This window comes from Balaenoptera borealis, assembly GCF_965194805.1.
Source record: "Balaenoptera borealis genome assembly, chromosome: 9".
Lineage (NCBI taxonomy): Eukaryota > Metazoa > Chordata > Mammalia > Artiodactyla > Balaenopteridae > Balaenoptera > Balaenoptera borealis.
The window spans coordinates 61,623,270-61,645,064 of NC_138873.1; the positions used below are offsets into that span (position 1 = coordinate 61,623,270).

Here is a 21,795-nt window from a genome sequence, read left to right on the forward strand (position 1 = left end):
TTTTGAGGCTGTGTGTGTGTGTGTGTGTGTGTGTATGTGTGTGTGTGTGTGTGTGTGTGTGTGTGTGTAAAACAGTTTTAAGTATATAAAAATGCAATACTCCATCCTGTGTTTTATGACTTTACATTATAAGCATTTCTCCTTGTTTTTACAGTCTTAAGTAACACTTAAAGTGTCTGAATCATGTCTTATTGAGTTAACTAGGCCTCTAAATATTGGTCATTTAGGTTGAAAGAGTCTTAAAGAGCTGTCAGCATTTGGAGTATATGTGTGGGAATGGGAACTAGAAGCAGATGATTAGGAAAAGGAAATGTTCTTTCTTTTGGGTAGCTTTTTTTTCTCTAAGTTCAAAATTATCTCTAAATCCTAACGTGTGAGACAGTTCTGTTACTTTATTACAGGGATTCACAGAGGTGGGTATTTTACTTGGTGGGTAGTTATATGTAACAGAATGTATTTAATCCAAGAGAATCCCAGATTACTTTTTTCCTTTAATTTTTGAAAATTTTAAAAATTTTTTATTTTTTATTTTTTATACATCTTTATTGGAGTATAATGGCTTCACAGTGCTGTGTTAGTTTCTGTTGTACAACAAAGTGAATCAGCCATATGCATACATATATCCCCATTACTTCTTAAAAATCAGTCTTCCCTCACCGTCTGGCCTTAGTGAAAGACCTAATAAAAACTTCCTACCAGATGCCTTGCTCCTGGGGAGAGAATGTCACTGTAACACAGCGCTAACTTGGGGGGGTGGTGTGCAGAGAGTGCACTTGGAGCACAGAGACAAGGTGCTTAGTCCAATTTTCAGCCTTAGAAAAGGTACCTGGAGGGAATTCCCTAGTGGTCCAGCGGTTGGGACTCCGCGCTTTCACTGCCAGGGCCCCGGGTTCAGTCCCTGGTTGGGGAACTAAGATCCTGTAACTCTCTGGCTCTTTACTTAGAGAACAGAAAACTGCCCTGAGGGTCAGATCCCACTGGGTACTTGACTTCGTCTATTCCCTGTATTACTATACTAATCTCTGTAGCTTGCTTCCCAAAGAGACAAGATAGACCAAATGTTTTAGTAAAGAAGTATAAAGACAATGCTGTAGAATAAACTCTTTTTTTAAGAGTTTCACAAACAGAGAGTAAAAGGAGACACCGGGTTATAAATATGATGAAAGAATTTTAAAAATTAATGACTCACTAGCTTTTTATGGAGTATATACTATATGCCAGGTTCTTAACTGGGTTTAAGGACACAGTGCTGAGCAAAAAGTGTGTCACATCTCTGCCTTCCTAGAGTCTGTTCTCCATTTGGGGCAGGGGCGGGCAGGCCTGCGCACAGGTACGGATCTAGGGATGCCATGGATAACTGTAAAGTGACTGCCAATGGAGTCTTATCACGGAGAAATACATGTAGAAATGAGACAACAGGACAGGAGTGGGGGGTTGGCTAGGTTTTGGCCAGAGAAGATTCCCACAGTAACAAAAGAGAAAAAGTTCACAAAGCAAATGGGTTATGGGGATGGATGAATAGTTAGCAGGAGGCTGTTATCCATTTAGCAAATACTTACTGAACGTGGACCATGTGGCAGGCACAGTCGTAGGTGTTGGGAATCAGTTGCGAATAACCCAGGAAAAAATTACTGCCTCATGAGACTTGTTGGTAGTTTGGACCAGGGTGATGGCAGAGAGGTTCGAGAGAAGTGGCCTGAAAGGCACAACATTTAGGAGTTAAAATGGACAGTTCTTGGGGGAAGGAATGAATTATAGCTGAGGGACGAAGCTGTCAAGGTGACTCTTAGGTTTCTGGCTTGTATAACCAGATGGGTGGCAGTCCAGTCACTGAACATGGGAACTCTGGTGTGGGGTCACTTAGAGGGGGGAGAGACCACCCCACTAAGTTTAATTTGGACATTTAAGGTTTGAGGTGCCTTTGAGATATCCAAGTGCAGATGTTAAGTGAACAGTTGGGTATGTGAGCCTGGAACTCAGAAGTCAGGTTTGGGCCGTTGGAACATATTTGTCAGGTGTCTGCATTCAGGCAGTAATTGAAGGAGTGGGTAGGGAGGAGATTGCATATGGCTTGAGAAGAAAAGAACCAAGCTTAAATCTTCTTTTTTTCTTTTTTATGTGTGTTTCTCAAAATCAGACTAAATTATATTGCTTTTAATTAGCGTGTGGATTTCAATCTGAGTACCCATATAGTCCCTTAGGTATAAAAAACAAAACAGAACAAAACTTGTTTTCACCCTTTGCTCTATGCAAGTAGTTTATAGGCAAAAAAAGGAGATATTCAAGTTTTAACACAGCAGTTATAGTTCTAGGCAGAGCTGTGATAAAGGATTCCAGGTTCATTACCTAATAAGACTTGGTATTTCCTTGAATTTATAATCGAACACCACTGTGAGAAACATCAATGGCAGGTTAAATAATGTGTCTGAATTATTCAAAAAGGCTGATGAAATTAAATTGGCCTGCATTTTCCCCAATAATAGTTTCAAGGCAGGTAAAGATTTCTCAGCAGAACAACGACCTAATGAATGTGAGCCAAAGACTAAGAATTAGAAATAGGAGACAAAAGGAGATGAGCAAAACCCATCACCCATGGGGCTCATCATTTCTGTTGGTTTTTGTATTCCTAGAAAGGTTCCAGAAGGTTAATCTTCTATTAGCCACTTAAAAAATACATTTTCCCAGTTTTTAATTATAATTAATTTACTTTTCTATTAAATGCTGAGCTTTCTTGCCCCTTGAGTTTCAGTTTTGTCATCAGCAGTTGCTTAGACTATTTTCCTCTGAAACAAAGCCCTTGCTGATATTTAGTTTAATTTCTCTTTGGTGATTGTGGGGAAAAGTAACATGAATGCAAATAAATCCTCATGCTTAATAATCTAATTTTTAAAATGTCCATGGAAGAACTAAATGTTCCTTTGAACATTCATGAGAAAAATTCTTCCTTTTTTTGTGGTGAGTATTCTGGTTGGAATTAGAAATATATTACGGATGGAACAGTGTTAATAAATATAGAACATTGCTATGGTTCATACTTAAAATGTGCGCATAGCATTTTTTTCCCTTTAGCTTTATTGCATGTAGGTTTTAAGTTAGATATACCTTGAAAATAAGTGAGATTTTGATGCAATGATGATTTTCTCTTTGTAAAAATGACTTCAAATAAGCCTTCCCCTACCCCATCCACTCTACTTGGTTGTTAAATATTTTCCTCTGGTTAGTTTGTTCAAAGCTTCCTTTTACTCTATGTACAGATAAAACAAAAAATAATAATTCAACCCAAAAAAATAGACATTGCTAAAGTGATATAAATTTATTTGTAGACTGTTTTTCTAAATTTTAAAGCAGAATGCCCAATAAAGATGATTGCTTTTGTAAAAATGAAATCAAGTTAAAATTTGGGCTACTTCTGAGCTGAAATGCCTGCTTCTTTATTTCTGGCTCCCCCTAGAGAACTCAAGAGTAGACTGAGTATATTTGCGTCCTGGTGTGTTCTTTGTCTACCGTTCCCCGTTTCTAGTTAGAATCTCTAGACAAGTATTAAGGGCCACTATAGGTAAAGAAGATGGATTTATGTGTGGTGCATGGTCTCTTTCCTCTCTTAGCATTAATTTCATTTCTTTCCTGAATGAGAGGAAAGATACGGGTGAAGGGAGGAATCCTTTGAGACCAAGTGAAATTTTTGGCTGAGAGTGTGGTGAGTATCAGAGAAGGGCAGTGGTGTGATGCCTTTCCTCCTCCAGCATTGTCTGTGGCCCAGAGTGGGAGAGAGATGCTCAGTAACCCAGGATATGAGTGCTTCTTCTCTTAGGCATTTTCCTTTCCTTTAGATTTTCACTTTGCTCAAGACAAAAGCAGACAGTCTGAGTAAGGCCAGTATTTCAAATTCTCACCTGTTTTTATTCTACTGTGCCAGTTATGAATTTGCTAGAACACTTTGGTTATCTTATTAGTCCTCTGCTGGTTTTTTTTTTTTTTTTTTAAACATCTTTATTGAAGTATAATTGCCTTACAATGGTGTGTTAGCTTCTGCTTTATAACAAAGTTAATCAGTTATACATATACAATATGTTCCCTATAGCTATATACAATAGCTCTTCCCTCTTGCATCTCCCTCCCTCCCACCCTCCCCATCCCACCCCTCTAGGTGGTCACAAAGCACCGAGCTGATCTCCCTGTGCTATGCGGCTGCTTCCCACTAGCTATCTATTTTACATTTGGTAGTGTATATATGTCCATGACACTCTCTCACCCTGTCACATCTCACCCCACCCCCTCCCCATATCCTCAAGTCCATTCTCTAGTAGGTCTGTGTCTTTATTCCCGACCTCTGCTGGTTTTTACTAGAGACGAAATATGTGTATACTTCACTCCTTAAGGGACAGAAGAGTTCTAGAACAGCAGCAGTTGTTTTAATTTCTCGACCTTCCCAGCAGCCTGGGCTCAGTGGACTCAAGGTCACCCTTTAGAGTGTGTACAGTGAGCTAGGACCCGGGGAGGTGGGAGGTGTCTGCTGGGAGTCCTGAGAAGCCTGAACCCAGGGCCTTCACTGGGCCCAGTTTGTCAAGAAGATCCACAAACTAGATGGCTTGCTTCTCTTCTCCATGGTTAAAGGGTGCTCTAAATGGTTATTGCATTTTTAGCATCACTAGAGTACACAGCTTTGTGTTAGGGCTGATAGGTTACAAAGAAGATAGGCTGCGTCCTGCGTCCTGTTTTATATAGGAAACAGTGAGGAAAGTTCCACAGAATAATAAAGATCAGTATTGGTTTGATGTGAAAAAAACGTTTAAAAAGCCAGAAGTAAAGAAGGAAAATATATTTTGCACCCTTATTTTCACACTAGAGAGGAAATCCTTTTTGTTAGTTTGATGTATGTTCTTCTATTTGTCTGCTTAAACATATACATTTACATGTACATACACACATATATACACACATCTACATACATACACAACTGGGAGTATGTTGTATGTCATTCTGCAAGTTGATTTTTTCACTCAGTGTTTGTGAATATTCTCTGGTGTCAGTATTATGGATTAGCTTATTGTTTGTGATAGCTTGTGTGTACTATAATTCATTTAACTACTATTTTATTGATGATCATTTAGAAAGGGTCTAGTTTTTCACTCTTAAATAATCCTGCAATAAATATCCTTATCTTCATGTTTCTGCTTTTATTTCTATAATGTGGAATTCCAGACAGTGTTTAAATTGTTTATTTTTGATATTGAAAAATACTTCCTGTTTACCCTCCAAAAAGCTGAACAAGTTTTTACTCCCACAAAGGTGTACAATAAAGATATGAATTGCATAAAATAGTTGGAAGTGCTGTAGAAAGATCATGGTTATAATATGTTGTATTTTGATGGCACTTTGTATTTTATAATCCTCTTGCAACCTATCTTATTTAATTCTCATAACCACTGTGTGGTATGGTTTTATGTCTGCATTTATAGGGATTGCATTGAATCTGTGGATAACTTTGGGTAGTATGGATATTTTAATAGCACTCTTCCATCCATGAACTCAGGATATCTTTCCATTTATCTGTGTCTTCTTACAGTTTCTTTCATCAAAATCTTATGGTTTTTATTGTACAATCTTTCACCTCCTTGGTTAAACTTGTTGCTATTGTAAATGAGATTGCTTTCTTAATTTCTCTTGCAGGTAGTTTGTTGTTAGTGTATGGAAACACAACTGATTTTGTGCGTTGATTTTATATCCTGAAACTTTACTGAGTTTATTTATTAGTTCTAATAGGATTTTCTCTAAGATCATGTCATCTGCAAAAAGCAATGATTTTACTTCTTTCTTTCCAATTTGGATGCCTTTTATTTTTTTTCTTGTCTATATTTTTAATGTGGCTAGGACTTTCTAGTACTATGTTGAATAAGGTAGTAAGAGTGGGCATCCTTGTCTTGTTCCTGATCTTAGAAGGAAGGCTTTTCACTTTTGAGTATGATATTAGCTGTGGGTTTGTCATATATGCCCTTTATTATGTTGAGGTACATTCCTTATATACCTAATTTATTTTGAGTTTTTATCATGAAAATGTCTTTAATTTTGTCAAATGCTTTTTCTGCATCTATTGAAATGGTCATGTGATTTTTATCCTTCATTCTGTTAATGTTTGCATATGTTGAATCATTTTTGCATCCTAGCAATCAATCCCACTTGATCATAGTGTATGATCCTTTTAATGTGCTCTTGAATTCTGTTTGCTAGTATTTTGTTGAGGATTTTTGCATCTATGTTTATAAGGGATATTGGCTTATAAATTTTATTTTCTTGTAGTATCCTTGTCTGGCTTTGGTATCAGGGTAATGCTGGCCTTATAAAATGAGTTTGGAAGTATCCTTTCCTCTTCAGTATTTTGGAAGAGTTTGAGAAGGATTGATATTAATTCTTTAAATGTCTGGTAGAATTCAACAGTGAAGCCGTCTGGTCCTGGCTTTTATTTGTTGGGAGATTTTAAATTACTGATTCAATCTCCCTGCTCATTATTGGTCTGTTCAGATTTTCTATTACTTTATGATTTAGTCTTGGTAAGTTGTATGTTTCTAGGAATTTGTCCATTTCTTCTGAATTATCTAGTTTGTTGGTATTTAATTCCTCACACTTAAAACGGGGATTATAATAGTAATAATCTCAGAGTTGCTATGAAATTTTTAAAAAGCTAATTTATATATATTAAAAAAGCTTAAGACATTCTTTCACACTCTACTTTCTAGACAAACTCAGGAGAAAAGAAGTTATCCTCTTTTAAGAATACAAATTCCTGCTTTGAGTATGGACTAAATATCTTGATATGCTTCTACGTACTTAAAAACAAAATTCTAAATGTTTTGTTTTTGAATTGCCACTGTTTTATTCCAAATGTGTAACTGAAAAGGTAGAGATTTTTAGCTTTCTGATTATTTTTCTCTGTATACATATGGGATATTCTGTGAAAGAAAGGAAGTACAGATATTAAACATACTGATCTTATGATTGACAGTTTAATTTGACAAAATTATCCAGGATATGAGTGTATTCCAGTGAGAACCAAGTGTTCCATGATGGAAGTAGTCCATGTAATCAACCTGCCACCAGATGGCTGGCGGGTGCCCCAGACAATGATGCCATATTCACTAAGTCAAGTTTTGGCCTCAGTGTTGTCAGATTAAGTACTAAGTGGCTGTAGCCAGATTCATTTTGGTGAGTGGAAATCCCATGTTGCTGAGCCGTGTACAACCTCCATCTGTACTTCCATGGCCACTTTGTTCATAATCCCTTTTGAGAAGAACAAGAGTAGAGAAAAAGGTTGGTTGACCTCTGTAGAATGCATCATCTTCTCTACCAGATTATTTAGCTCCTTATCTATGAAGTTGCTATTTGGTGAGCATGTATATGGCCAGCCAAACCATCAGCTACTGTCCACGAATGAGTGTAGATCAGTACTTCTGACATGTCTCTTTCTAAATGAACAACCAGGTACAGTAGGCCCTCTGTATTTGCTGGTTCTGCATCTGCAGATTCAACCAACGGCCAGTCGAAAACACTTGGAAAAACATTCAGAATGTTTCAAAAAGCAAAACTTGAGTTTGATGCACACCAACTATTTACATAGCTTTTACATTGTATTTACAACTATTTACATAGCATTTACATTGTATTAGGTGTTAAAAGTAATCTAGAGATGATTTAAAGTACACAGGAAAATATGTGGGGGTTATATGCAAATACTATGCCATTTTATGTAAAGGACTTGAGCATCCTTGGATTTTGATATCCGTGGGGGGTCCTGAAACCAATCCCCTGGGATACCGAGTAATGACTATATACCATTCAAAGCTTTGCCCTCTGGGAAGTTTTCCCTTTGCCGTGACCTTAAGGGCTCCTGAGTGGGGCTGTAGTGTTACAACTCTTCACTCTTGGGTGGCACCAATATATTGTATAGAACCATTTCTAAATCACGCCTGAATTTTTCTTCTTTAGTTAACTGGTTGGTCATAAGGAACTCGTCTTAGTGAGGCCACAGGTGACATTTGAAGAGAGGATCAGTGTAGCAAGAATAAGAGCTATGAGAATATGAGCCACTTGCTTATGTTAACCTAACTGTGCTCATAGGACTTGCCAGGCCTGATTTCATATTCACCTCTCCTGTTTAAGGTTGAAGAGCTCTGTGCATACCCAATTTTATGGCTTTGGAAGGTCAGATAACCCTGTTCACATGAAATGCTCATGCTCTGTAGCTTTGTTCAAAATCCTAAAGGTCTCTGTTCACCTATAAAGGTTGTGATTCACCTATAGAAGGACTGCCAAATGCCATACTATGTAGCAGCCCCTATCTGCCACAGACACTTAAAACACCAGTGAAGCTGTTGGGTCATGTAGCCCAAGTGGTAAAGCAGCTGTCATGGCACTCTGGACCTGTTGCTGAGCCTTCTCTTATTAAATGTCCCACTCAAACTTGGCAGCTTTGCAAGCCACTTAACAAGTGGGTTAGAATAACATACCCAAATAAGTATATGATGCCATCAAAATCCAAAAAGCCTACTAAGTACTGTGCCTATTTTTTAGTGGTAGAAAGAGATATCTTGACCTACTACAAGATCCCTAGAAAGTTTACAAAGATGGTAGGCCAAATTTTTGAAGTAATCTTTCCCCACCTTTGGCACATCTGTGTTTTACCAAGTATAGAGTAGTTACTACTTACTTCTCAGTCAGCACGTAATGGAAAGCATGACATTCTACAGAACGGAGAGGCAGTCAAGGTCCCTGTGGACTAGATTATGAGAGTGTGCTGGAGAGCTGATAGAACCCTGAGGTAGCGTAGTAGGGTGCCAGCTGGAGCCAAACTGCTCAGGCATTCTTTGCTAGCACATATAAAGAAAAAAATAGTAATTTGCCCAATCAATAGCTGTGTACCAGATGCCAGGGAGTGTGTTTATTTATTCTAGCAAAGAAATCACATCTGGTACAGCATCTGCACTCTGCAAGATCCATCTGTTTTCTCTAATGCCAGATAGGCAAGTCGAATGTGGATGTGTTAGGAATGATCACCTTCATCCTTTAAGTCCTTGATGATGACCCTAATCTCTGCAGTCTCTACAGGAACAAAGTGTTGCTTTTGGTCTCCGGCTTTCATAGGTAGAGGTAGTTCTAGGAGTTTCACCTGGGCTTTCTTACATTATAGCCCTAACTCCACACGTCTGGGAACCAGTGAGGGAGTCTGCCAGCTGCTGAGTGTGTCGGTACCAACTCCACATTTCAGAACTGGGAAAATAATGATGGCATGAGTTCTGGGGTGAGTGGTGGCTGGAAGTGAGCACAGACTCCATTAATCATGTGACTTCTATAAGCCCCTACTCCGAATGGTGGAACACGGTACCATTTTGGGTCTCCAGGAATGAGAGTCATTTCAGAGCCATATCTAACAATCCCACAAAGTTCTGATTATTTCCCCTTCCTCAATGTATACCCTGGTAATTGGTTGCAGGTTTTTGGGGGAAGACTGGAAGATTTATAGTATAAATTTATAGCTGTGTAGCAAGGTCCTTCCTCAAAGGGGCCTGGCTTCCTTGAATACAAGAGGTTCTAGGTCTGTGTCCTGGCTCAAGTTTGGGAATTGATTGAGGAGTTGCATTTTTCTATTTTATAGCTTTGCTGCTTATACAGATCAAGTAGCACTTGGTAGCTTTCTAACTATTTCTCTCTTAGAAACACCATGATCAAACACCAGTGATCTCTGCAGGTCAGACTAGTCTGATTTCAGCTTTTGCTTGCTGCCCATTTTGATAATCATGCTCACCTCATCTTTTGTTAAGTACTGTCACTGAGCCCCTGCCACTCTGAGATACTATCATCCCCATTCAATTTAGGAACCCATTTCTTGGATGGCAACATTGCCCATTGTCATTCCTGGTCTTCAGAGAGTAGCTAGTATAGAGATCTTCAAGGATGCTGGTGGTCCTTTCAACCAATGTATCTCTCAAAGACTTGGTGAAGGCAGTGCCCTCTGGATCCTACCAAGTGATATAGTTATAAGTGGGTGAGCAGGTCTTACATGATAAATCCAGTTCAACTTTCCTATATGCTGAAGTCTTTGGATAGTTCCCTCTCTAACAAGGAGTTATGGCATCTCAGTTTCATGTAGTGTAGGTTACCTTTGGGACCAGGCTTCCATCAACCAACTGAACATACTATTAGAGCCATTTTCAGCCATCTGAGCTAGCACAGAGAATCCAGAATCTTGGTTTAGTGTGCCCATATCAATAAATTTGATCTGATCTAACATTATATTCCTTCTAAGCTGACTCAATACCCTCAGCATCCATTTCCATACATACTCCCTGGTTTCTGTCTATGTAAATTGGAATTATCTTGCATATCTTTTGATATAAATGGTACTTCTTTCTAGGTCACAATTTATACCTCACACTGGATTCTGCTGGGACTTGATTCTGGTCGTACGTCTAGAAGCAAGAGAGGTAGATGGGGCAGGGTCATTAGGAAGGGCAAAAGTCCCTTGCAAGATGCTATCTTAGGTGAGGCCCTTACTGATTTTTCAGGCAAAGAGAGAGCTAACCTCATTAGGCAAGGGAGGAAAAGCTATTACTATTGGCAAAGAAGACTGCAGCACAAGGTCCTAAGCCTCAGCTTCATCAAAATCCCCATATACCCTCATCCCAATTTTCAGGCCCCTACTCCTTCCCCACCAGGCCCTAACTTTAACAGAAGAGTCTCTGTAAGGTTGGGAATTCAATTTGCATTGTAACATTGCCACCCATAGGATTAGACTTTGATTTAGTTTTCAGAAATTCCATTTCTGGGGCAATACGAGATAAAAGTTTTCTTTCACTGTTGTTGAAGAAGCTTTCTGGATCTTCATCTAATCCTTGAGCTTGGAATTTGAAGTTCTCAGTTTAATTTTTCTCTCCTCCTGAAATTCAAATTCCAGGCGCCACCCCCGACCACAGACTTAGAGACTCAGGGGGTGGTGTTCAGGAGTCTGTATTTTAACAGGTGCTCCAGGTGATCCTTATATACCCTCAACTTTGAGAACCACTGATGTAGAACAACACCTTCAAAATTCTCAGAGAAAATTATTTTCAGCTGAGAATTCTAAACTGAGACAATTAGTATGAACAAATAAAGACTTATTCAAACATACAGGACTCAAAATTTACCTCCCTTGTGTTCTTCTTCAAAAGCAATTGGTTCCTGGAAAAGAAGGAAGTGAACAAAGGAAGCAGTGAAGTGAAAGACAAAGGACCTAGGAAATATGGAAGCCAAGAGCCCAAGGCAGAAAGGAGGATTTCCAAGATGGTAGTAAAGAGATGTTTCTGGCTGGCATCTTTGTAACAGAGAGAAGTGTATCACTTCAGGGAGGGACATGAGGCCAAAAGAATGACTCCAAGATAAAAATGTAGTTGATAAATCTGACCTTCCAAAGTATAATACTTCTAGATATAAAATCTCTCAGGTGGAGCAGGTAAAAAATATTGATAGTTATTTTTAAAAATTGAAAATAAAAAGTAAATTATTAATTCTAGGAAATCCAAAATTTATACAAGAAAGAAAACATTCTTTTAGCTTATCAGTAAATATACTATTAGCCTAAATACATTAATAGAAACACTAACTTCTATAATTCAAAATTTTCAAATAAAGATTTTGGTAGTATGAAGGGATGAAAAGTAAGTTAGGAGGTGCTATGGCAGCTAAACCCTTATCCTAATTAGGAAATCAGGATGTAATATACAATACTGATAAATCAAAATGTAGCAATTCTTCATATTATTTAGATATATAAAGAATAAGTACGTTTGATAAAAACCTTTAAAATAATTAAAAATGACTACCTCTAAAAACAGAAGTGGAATGGTGAAGGGTAGTACAGGATTTGACTGCCATTGAAAAACTCTTTTGATAATTTTTTAAGCAAAATTATGTGCATATAATGTATAAATAACTATTAAAATGAGTAAAGAAATTCTCTGATCTGACAAAGCATAATGCAAATAAATATAATTTACCATATATGCATTGTCTGTGTGCAAAGCATAGTAGTCATAGGGGACAGTGAGATTTATAAAATCAGTCTCTGCCTTTTAGGAGCATATACTTTTTTCAGAGAATTGAAACAAATATCTAAAGCACTGGAATTGCAGATAAGACTAAAGGACGAAGACCAGGGGAATTCTACAACCTCCACTGCCCATTCCAGCCTGTGAAGCCCCAGTAATTGTGACATTCTGGCATACCCCAAACATAAAACACTTACTTGTATCATTAATCTGATTGCCCCAATGTTGTTTCTGTAGCTGCTATAAGACAAGAGAAAGAATCATAAATTCAATCACTTCTGCCATACATGAGTTTTACATGTGTACATACATGTGTGTGTATATATGTATGTGTGTATGAATATATACACATATATGTACCTTCACATACAATTTTAATTTTTTCTTACTTAGAATATGTAATAAGAGTTTCTGACAAATGGCAAATAAAGACTAGCCTAGATTAAACATTAGGACTGTTAAGCAAATATTACTGACCTGAGCTAATTTTCTACTGTTCTTATGTTGCTACTGTCCCATTTCCTCTGGAAATACAAATTTTAAGTATAAAACTTTTATTTAGTCTTCTGTGAAATTCAAAGAAACTGCAAGTCACAGTGGTATTTGATGAGAATGCCTAAGAGGAAAGAATCTTTCAACATAGTTACAATGAGTATTCAAAAGCTCTGCTTTGGTTATTACACTTTACAGTGAGAAAAGAAAGGCCAGAGAATATTTCTGTTCTGGTAGCCAGGAGTACAATGAATGAAGAGCATGTACAGATACCAGGGCAAAGGCATTATTAAGTTCATGTATGTTACGTTCCCTGTTATTAGAGATTCCAGTTCTTTTCCTTAATGTTTAACTATAACATTGCTTTTGTTTAGTCCTTTTATAGATTCTTTATATATTTGGAAAATTTACCATTTCTATTTAATGAGCACTGAAAAACTGATTGGAAGCTCTGTGTGTGTGGGTTGGCCTTGATAGTGGGTGGGCTTCAGTATCCAGGATAACTGGGCACCAAGCTGGCATTTTTCTTGGGACACCATCAAATGTTAGTATCTAGAATTTTTTCCTCTAGGGCTTTTTAAGTTACTGGAAAAGACGAGTCCTTCAGTCCTGCATGGTAGCATATGCCTGGCTGCTGGCCATCTGGGAACAGGGTGGAGATGGGGGCTAGGTTCTCATGCTGAATGTGCAGACATTCATCCAGTCCTGCTGTGTTCAGCCCTGCACTAATATGCTAAAGTTTAGTGCTTATCAGGTTCAGTTGTGCCAGGGACTTGGGCTACTGGCACAGGAGTACGTGCTTTCATGTGGTTGCTGGAGGAGAAGACCCCCGAGCCTGGAGTGGGGTTCCGATGGCTCTGTGTATAGATTTTTCAATTTCCCAGTTTTCAGCCACACCTACACTTAACTGTGGTAACTGGTACCTCCTAATCCAGAGCTTCTCTGGGGATCTACAGGGTGTTTCAGCTTCTTCTAAGCATATTTCTGTGGAAGTATTGAAGATAAAAAGTTCTCTGTTCTACTTTGTTCAGTTACCACACCACCATCTGCCTTTTGCTTTGAAACATTTAAAAAAATCTCTTATCTATTGATGTATCTTTTATCCATACTTCTTGTCCTTTTGAGTTGTACATTTTATTTTTAAAAATCCCTTTACTGTCATTTCAGTGTAATCTTGAGGTGGTGGTTCGGTCCTGTTTAACCAGAAATCCAGGCACCGTTTGTTCATCACTGTCTCTCCAGTGCCTGGCTCATAGTAGGCTCTGAAATAAATATTTGATGGACGAATAATTGAGTGACTTGAGTTAGAAGTTTTTACAATGGCAGTAAAATGTTGTGACTATATACACACATGTAACAACCTTAAAAAGCATCTTTTAAATTATGGTTTTGTTTTGGCTCCGTTCCATTTTTTGTTTTAGTTCCTCAACATGGTCGAGAAAACTAAGTGTTTTAAAGTGTGTGCTACCTTCAGGGTGGATATGTTTGTTTACTTGGTCAAGCACAGTTGTCACTGTTACCTTAGGCTTAATATACACATTTGCCTAAGGTACACATTTATACTTTTTCTCTAGAGATAGAATCGTATTGAGGCTGATTTATGTAGTAAGCACAGTCTTTATTCTCATTTGTATGTATATTTAGGTAGTTATAAAGAGACTTGTGGTGATTATGGTGTAAAGCTACCACTGCCCCTTTTCCCATTGGCCCTTTGTGGTTAATAAAGTTTGGGAGTCACTGGATTAGTGGGGCATCTTATCCAGGTATGTTTTGCATTTCAAAGTGAACATGTGAGGATGGATAACATCTAGTAGAGACAAAGAAATTAAGCTATAACAGTGAAAGTGTATAGTACAGTTAATATTTTGAACAAACAGACGGATATTCTCCTTCTTCATAAGGTTAGCCCTGGACCACAAATTGGGGATTGTAGAGAGATACGAGTATGGTAGAGAGCCCACGATTTGGCTACAGTGCTGGATCTTGGGTCTCGTAAATGGGATGCTTCTACCCTCAATACTATAGGAAATGAATAAATGAACTTTTAGCATTTACCCCTAAGATCAATGAGTAATTGTAAATTCATATAATGAGAAAATTACAGCATTGTCTTAAACTACTATGCACCACCCCCCTCAATCTTAGGGATTTATTAAAGGAATCTACCCAGAAATCCAAAGAGAGTTCTTTCTAATTAAAGAGATTAAAGTTAGCTCTCCAGTAAAGAATAAGAACCTGCATAACAAAAGTGGGTTAGGAAGATAGTAGATTAGGGAAGTCCTTTACAGAAAACTCCAGGGTCACAGAAATTAAGAAGTTGGGGGTTAGGATAAGAGAAAGGTGATCAACTTTTTGGAGCGAGAAAGCGAAATGTTTTCTAGAATGCATTCTTCACGCCTGAATATTTTCCTAGTCATCTTCTTTAGAATCCCCATCTTTATTTCTTGGTTGACATCTATCAAGTTGCTGACATACAAGTCTTAGGGAGAAGAAATTGAGAAGATAGAAGTATTTGTATCAGAAAATAAAGGGTGGAAATGGGTGCATGGGAAAGAAGAGAGAATAGGAGAAGCAAAGAGAGCTTTAGAAAAGAAAGGAAGTCTTAAAAATATGACCAAGACGTTTTACAGATAATTTTTCTTCTCTTCTTGAATAACTTCTCCAGTAGTTATGTGGTGGGATTTCTGGGAAGAAACACTTACAAATAAAATAGAAAGCCAGGAAACTGTTTCAGACCCTTCATTAGAAATAACCTAGTTCCTACTTGTGAAAGTGTTAAAGCAAAAGTGTCTGATTATCATGTGTTAAATAGGATACTGATTTCAAGGTTCTTTGCCAACTAGTTTTGTGCTAATGTAAAAATGGAATATGAACCTGTACCAAAGAGCTATCAAGAATACTCTCAGGAGAACCATTATTAATAAAATCTGTATTAATAGTGACTGTGGAGAGGCTATGCTGCTCCTGGAAATTTAAAAGAAAAATTAACTGTAAAGTTATAATTTTTGCCTTTAAGGCAGTAATACATTTTCATTCTTTTCCCTTTCACTTTATACATGAATGTCATGAAATTTCCATTGTAGTTGACTAAAAATGAAACAACAGAACAACAGTACTTTAGTGATGACTAGGATAGAGACTTAAATATTTTTAAAGTGTTAAAAAAAGCGCAAAACTGGTCCTTCATGATGAACAGTAAGAAGTCAAATGTTATTTACAAAACTCATTCCCATTCATTTTTTGTGTTTTGGGCTTGTTTTCAGGCAAAAGGACTCCTATGGAAGATGGAAGTCTTTGTTCGTTTTCCAGAGTGTGTTTCCAAGCCCATCAATGAAACATGATCCTGCTGCTCTGTGTTGAAATGCTTGAAGAACACCTACATCTCTGCCGGCGCCTTCCATCCTGCTGAAACCATGGTCTTCTCTGCGGTGTTGACTGCGTCCCATACTGGGGCATCCAACACAACATTCATAGTTTATGAAAGCGCCAACATGAATATTACGGTCCCTCCACCGTTCCAGCATCCCGACATTGGTCCGCTGCTTAGATACAGTTCTGAAACCATGGCTCCCACCGGGATGAGTTCCTTGACACTGAATAGTACAGCTGTGCCCCCAACACCAGCAGTTTTAAAGAGCCTAAACTTGCCTCTCCAGATCATCCTTTCTGCTATAATGATATTTATTCTGTTTGTGTCTTTTCTTGGGAACTTGGTTGTTTGCCTCATGGTTTACCAAAAAGCTGCCATGCGCTCCGCCATTAACATCCTCCTGGCCAGCCTGGCTTTTGCAGACATGTTGCTTGCAGTTCTGAACATGCCCTTTGCCTTGGTCACCATTCTTACCACCAGATGGATTTTTGGGAGATTCTTCTGCAGGGTATCTGCTATGTTTTTCTGGTTGTTTGTGATAGAAGGAGTAGCCATCTTGCTCATCATTAGCATCGATAGGTTTCTTATTATAGTCCAGAGGCAGGATAAGCTAAATCCATATAGGGCTAAGGTTCTCATTGCAGTTTCTTGGGCAACTTCTTTTTGTGTAGCTTTTCCTTTGGCAGTAGGAAACCCTGACCTGCAGATACCTTCCCGAGCCCCGCAGTGTGTGTTTGGGTACACAACCAATCCGGGTTACCAGGCTTATGTGATTTTGATTTCTCTCATTTCTTTCTTCCTACCCTTCCTGGTGATACTGTATTCGTTTATGGGCATACTCAGTACCCTTCGGCACAACGCCTTGAGGATCCACAGCTACCCTGAAGGTATATGCCTCAGCCAGGCCAGCAAACTGGGTCTCATGAGTCTACAGAGACCCTTCCAGATGAGCATTGACATGGGCTTTAAAACACGTGCCTTCACAACCATTTTGATTCTCTTTGCTGTCTTCATTTGCTGCTGGGCCCCATTCACCACTTACAGCCTTGTGGCAACATTCAGCAAGCACTTTTACTATCAACACAACTTTTTTGAGATTAGCACCTGTCTACTCTGGCTCTGCTACCTCAAGTCTGCATTGAACCCACTGATTTACTACTGGAGGATTAAGAAATTCCATGACGCCTGCCTGGACATGATGCCTAAGTCCCTCAAGTTTTTGCCACGGCTCCCTGGCCACACAAGGCGACGGATACGCCCCAGTGCTGTCTACGTGTGTGGGGAACATCGGACTGTGGTGTGAATATTGGAACTGCCTGACGTTTTGGGTGATGGTTGTTCTTTATCTGACTTTGAATTTTTTTCTCGTGGCTTCTCCACTTAAACTATATTGTTTTTCATAGGGTGTGTGTGTGTGTGTGTGTGTGTGCAGTGTAAAGAAAGAATGGTGATTAGTTATATAAGTCTGTTACCAAGGATACACAATAGGGAAGTGATCACACGTGTTACCTCCAGGGTTCAAGAGAAATCCCTGATTTAGGGTGGGGAGATGGTTTTCTGTTCCTTTGATTGATTTTGTTTTTCTAGTAGGAATCAGGATTGTGCTTTATTGAGCCTGCAGTTACAGTGCATTGTAGGTATTCTGTATGCTGCTAAGATATGCTTTGTCGAGTTTATCAATTATTTTTTTCTGGAAGACACTGCTGCTTTTTGCCATCACATTGGAGCCAAAAACTACATACATCTCCATAGATAAATATTTAGTTTTATTTAAAAAAATAACCCAAGGGGGTTAGTGACATTTTAAAGGTCATGAATATTTACTTTGGTGCACTTTAAGAAACAATGTACAAACTAATTCAGTCATGTTTTTCAGAATTGTTTTTATATATGACATGTTGTGCTTTAGGAAACATTGCATTATTTCTAGGAAGATAGTTTTTTAAAAATGTTTTGTCTGTATGTACAGTTTTAAAGGAGGGAACATAAAAATGAAGAACTTTTTCTAAGCACAATAGTGATTCTTTAGAGCAGTAGGGCAGAGTTGAGGAGATGGAGCAGCCTTGCAAATTTAAATGGGATGCAGTGAGGCTGTGGCTGGTGTGGGCTGTGGTGATTCCTTTTACCCAAGGATTCTCTGAGTCCAGTGGGGAGAAGGGGCACCATTTACTAGACGTCTGCCATGTGCCAGGCCCTGTGCATCATTTTATCCTCACAGCACCCCGTGAGGGAAGTATTATTTCTTCCTTTTTGCAGATGAAGAAGGCAAGTCTCAGAGAGACTAAAACCCTGCCCAAGGTTAGCGGTAGAGCTGGGATCCAAAAATCTGTCCGAGTCCTGAGACAGCATTTCTACTGTACCACACGGACACCTCGTTCAAGTTCAGGTCTGGACATTTCATAGTCAAGAGGGAACTATGTGTATCCTTTCATTTTCTTTTAGACTAAAACCTTCTTTTTAAAAATAGCTTCATTTTTTGTATTGCCAAAAGAAATGTGAAACCATTACAGAAAGTCTGGAAAATAGAAAAGAAAAAATAAAATCATTTATAACTACCTTTCTAGAGCGGAACTAAAAATCTTAGGTAAGTAAGGGTATAAAGAAATAAAGCAATTTTTTGGTTTGCAAAACAAGTGACAGTTACTGAGCAGTTAAATACAGCTGTATATAGGTCTTTGCCCTGTGGGTTTAGATGTTTCCAGTTGTCCAGCTGTATTTCTCAATGTTCTGGGCAGAACAGCATTGTTGCCCCAGTGCTTGCCCAGAGCAGAGCTGGCTATTGAAGAATGTGAATGTGCTCACAGGTGTGTCTCCTGTAAAGAGGTGAAGATAAGCCCTGGTCTGAGCCTAGAGCAAGTTTTCATTAAGGCAGGTCTGGGGTTTCAAATTATTTTTCTCTTGATGATGTTCTGCCTCTCCCCTACCCCAGGTGCAACCAGGGCCTTTGGTGCCCTTCTCTCTCTAATCATGGGAACACATTAAAAAACATCCCCCAGGGATGGGGCTTCAGACTATGGCCATAAGTGCTGAAAGTGTAGCCTGTTGGCTACATCATGGGCTTTATAAATAGGCAAGTTAACCTTGAACACTTTTTGGATTTATAGCATGTTTTCAGAATTATAGTGCTTTGTGACCAGTGAGGAATGAGCCTCTTTTCTTCAGTTGTACAACCAGAGAGTTGGACTAGATGAATCTTCAAGGTCTTGTCCAACTCTAATGTGAGAGTAGAGATTTTTAAAGAGCCCAGCTGTTGTCAACTTCACTCTTTGGTCTCCAGTATTATTTTTTTACATTTTACTTCATTAGATGTTTCTTAAAATTGAATATCTGAAGAGCATATGGCACCATATCAGGAGTCAGGACTTTGGAAGGTGGATGTCATCATGAAAGACCTGGGAAACCCTGCTCTTGAGGCAGTTGTCATGGTATTGGAACTCATTTTCCAGTTAACCTCTCTTTTGGGATTCAAGCATGTTATTCAACATGTTATTTTGAGATCATCTTCTGATGATACTTGCCTACCTCTTTGGTTTCTAATTTATATTATTCACAGGTAAAATTGCTTTTATCCATAGGGATCTTATAGAACATAAACACTGTAGTAGATATTAGTAGCACATTGAAGTGTATCATGCTTTCCACTTTCAATATAAAGTAGATTTCAGGCAGATATTAGTAAGTATATTTGAAATTAGACTTTCTCTGAGGAAAGTCAGCATGATCTGTATTCATCTTACATATCGGCAGTAGGTCTTGAGACTCCTTTTGTGGTTGGAGTTGAAACTGAGCTTTTGTTTTCTTTGTTCTATTTTTATGAGCAATCCTTAGGTACTTTAATGCTGCCTGGTAGGCAAGTGCATCGTTTGGTGAGAGCTCTGGGGTGCCTGCTAAGAGGCTCAGTGTTTGTGAAAGACAACCGTGAGGGGCCTTTGTGAGAATTCAGCAACCACACTGAATAGCAGTTCTCTTTACACTGGATCGTCTTGATCAGATGACAGTTTACAAACCATTTTGAACGTTTTTATTATGTATACATTTTGAAAGCTTTAAAAAAAAAGTACTGTGGTGTACCTTTGAAAAATTTAGGTGCAGTATCATATGTTGCCTATTCTTCTATATTTGTTTGAGGGAAAAAAAAATACCACTACTAGTTATCACCACTTGCTGACAAAATCAGAAATGTTTTTGGTTTTGTTTTTCCTTCTGGCGAATAAGTAAGAAGCAGGAAAGAGATAATGAAATATTTGTGGTCAAAGAAAGAGTCAAAAGAAATCCCCAGTAGTCTGCAAGAGTGATATTCAGACTTTCATATGAATTTGTGTCTAAGTATTCCCAGGGGACTTGTTAACAGTACAGATCCCCAGGGCCCCCAGAGGGTCTGAGATTGGGCCCACAAATGCACACTTTTATTTTGTTGAGTATTTGGCCTGATGCTGATTCAAGTGGTCTCTGGGGCATACTTCAAAGAAACACTCCTGTGGAAAATATATCCACTTAAATATTGTCTGTTTTATCCAAAAAATGTTTGTTTTGTGTTGGAAGCCATTATCTCCTAGTGCATGGATAATCCGCATTGAGAGGAAAATCTGTGTATCGTTGTGCCTAATTTGCTGCCACTCGTGTTAGTGCTGGATCACGCCAGTGTCAGCTTTACGGTCTTTCAACTGGCAAAATTCTGATAAACGATGTAGTTTCACAGAAGGGCAAAAAAGGTGACTTAATATTTGAAAGTCATGATTTTCAGGAGTCTGATTCCTCTAATATTTTCTTTTCTCATAGAGAGGTGTCTTTATTGTATGTATCCTCCTAAAGCGTATGAGGGGAATGCAAAGATTCATCCAATTCCTATTGCTGTGCTTATGCCAGCTGTGTTCAGTGGAAGCATGAAGAAAATAAAATAACCATTTTAATCTATGTATTTCAGTTGCTGACAAGGATATTTAACTTAATCTTGATCTTTGCTTTTGTTTACATGACAATATTTATGTATATATCACAGGAAAAATGTTCACTTGCTTGACATTTTATTCTTCCATGATTTTTAGTTTATGTTTAAAGGACTGTTTAATTCAAATTTATTTTCACAACCATAGTCTTCATTGAAAACTCGATTTTTATAATAATAAATGAAAACATCAAAGCACATGTTTGTTATTACAAGTAAATGGTAATACAGTTCTTAGATATATATTGGTACTAGTCCTTTGTAATTAAAATTAATTTATTTTACAATAGTACCTAACCTATATGAAAAAACCACTTTGAATTTTGGGTTGCAATATTCAAAATCAAAATGCATGATTATTTGTGCATATTCTTATTACAACCAGGAAAAGAGCTCCCAATAAGAAAATGAATAAATGTTTAACATTTCTAAAAGTGAAGTTTTTTTAAAAGGACTACTTCATTTATCTTAGAAAAAATTGTCATGAATAATACTTTCTGTTAAATTAAAATCTGAGTTTAGTTTCAAATCCTGCTTCCTTTGGGTTTTTATTTTCAAATTAGCTCTTAAAGCCTGTATGTGTATTCTAGTTTTAGAAATTCTCAGAGTAATTAAGGATGAAATGAAACTTGGCAAAAGACTATCAGTATTAAGAGACAGTTTTAAGACATTCTGTCTAGGAGAGTTATAAAAATTTTCCTGCTAAGTCATTTGAAATTGGATTGTCACTGGCAAAGCAGTGACAATGTTTGCTTCTATTTTGATGAAATGATTTCTTATTGCACTTCCTTTTCTAAAATCCAAGGCCTTTCTAAAACCTACTTTTAAATCTTTAGGAAATATCATTTATTTTTATATGAGTTTCAACTTTTTTGCCAATTAGACATGAGGGTTTTATTTTCTCTTTTTCACTT

At 38.0% G+C, this 21,795-nt stretch overlaps 1 protein-coding gene across 2 annotated transcripts in view; it reads left to right on the forward strand.

The window, feature by feature from the left end:
- GPR63 (G protein-coupled receptor 63) overlaps nucleotides 1-21,410 on the forward strand; it is a 48,780-nt gene extending 27,370 nt beyond the window's left edge. The window contains exons 1-2 of one of the 2 annotated variants that reach the window (XM_082405274.1): nucleotides 4,389-11,313; nucleotides 15,830-21,410. In XM_082405274.1, the coding sequence (XP_082261400.1) occupies nucleotides 15,980-17,239 (1,260 nt within the window). In that variant the 5' untranslated portion in view covers nucleotides 4,389-11,313; nucleotides 15,830-15,979 and the 3' untranslated portion in view covers nucleotides 17,240-21,410. Of the gene's footprint in view, nucleotides 1-4,388; nucleotides 11,314-15,829 lie in introns of those variants that run through there. The other variant, XM_082405273.1, reaches the window with a different exon arrangement.
- Nucleotides 21,411-21,795: the final 385 nt, after the last annotated feature.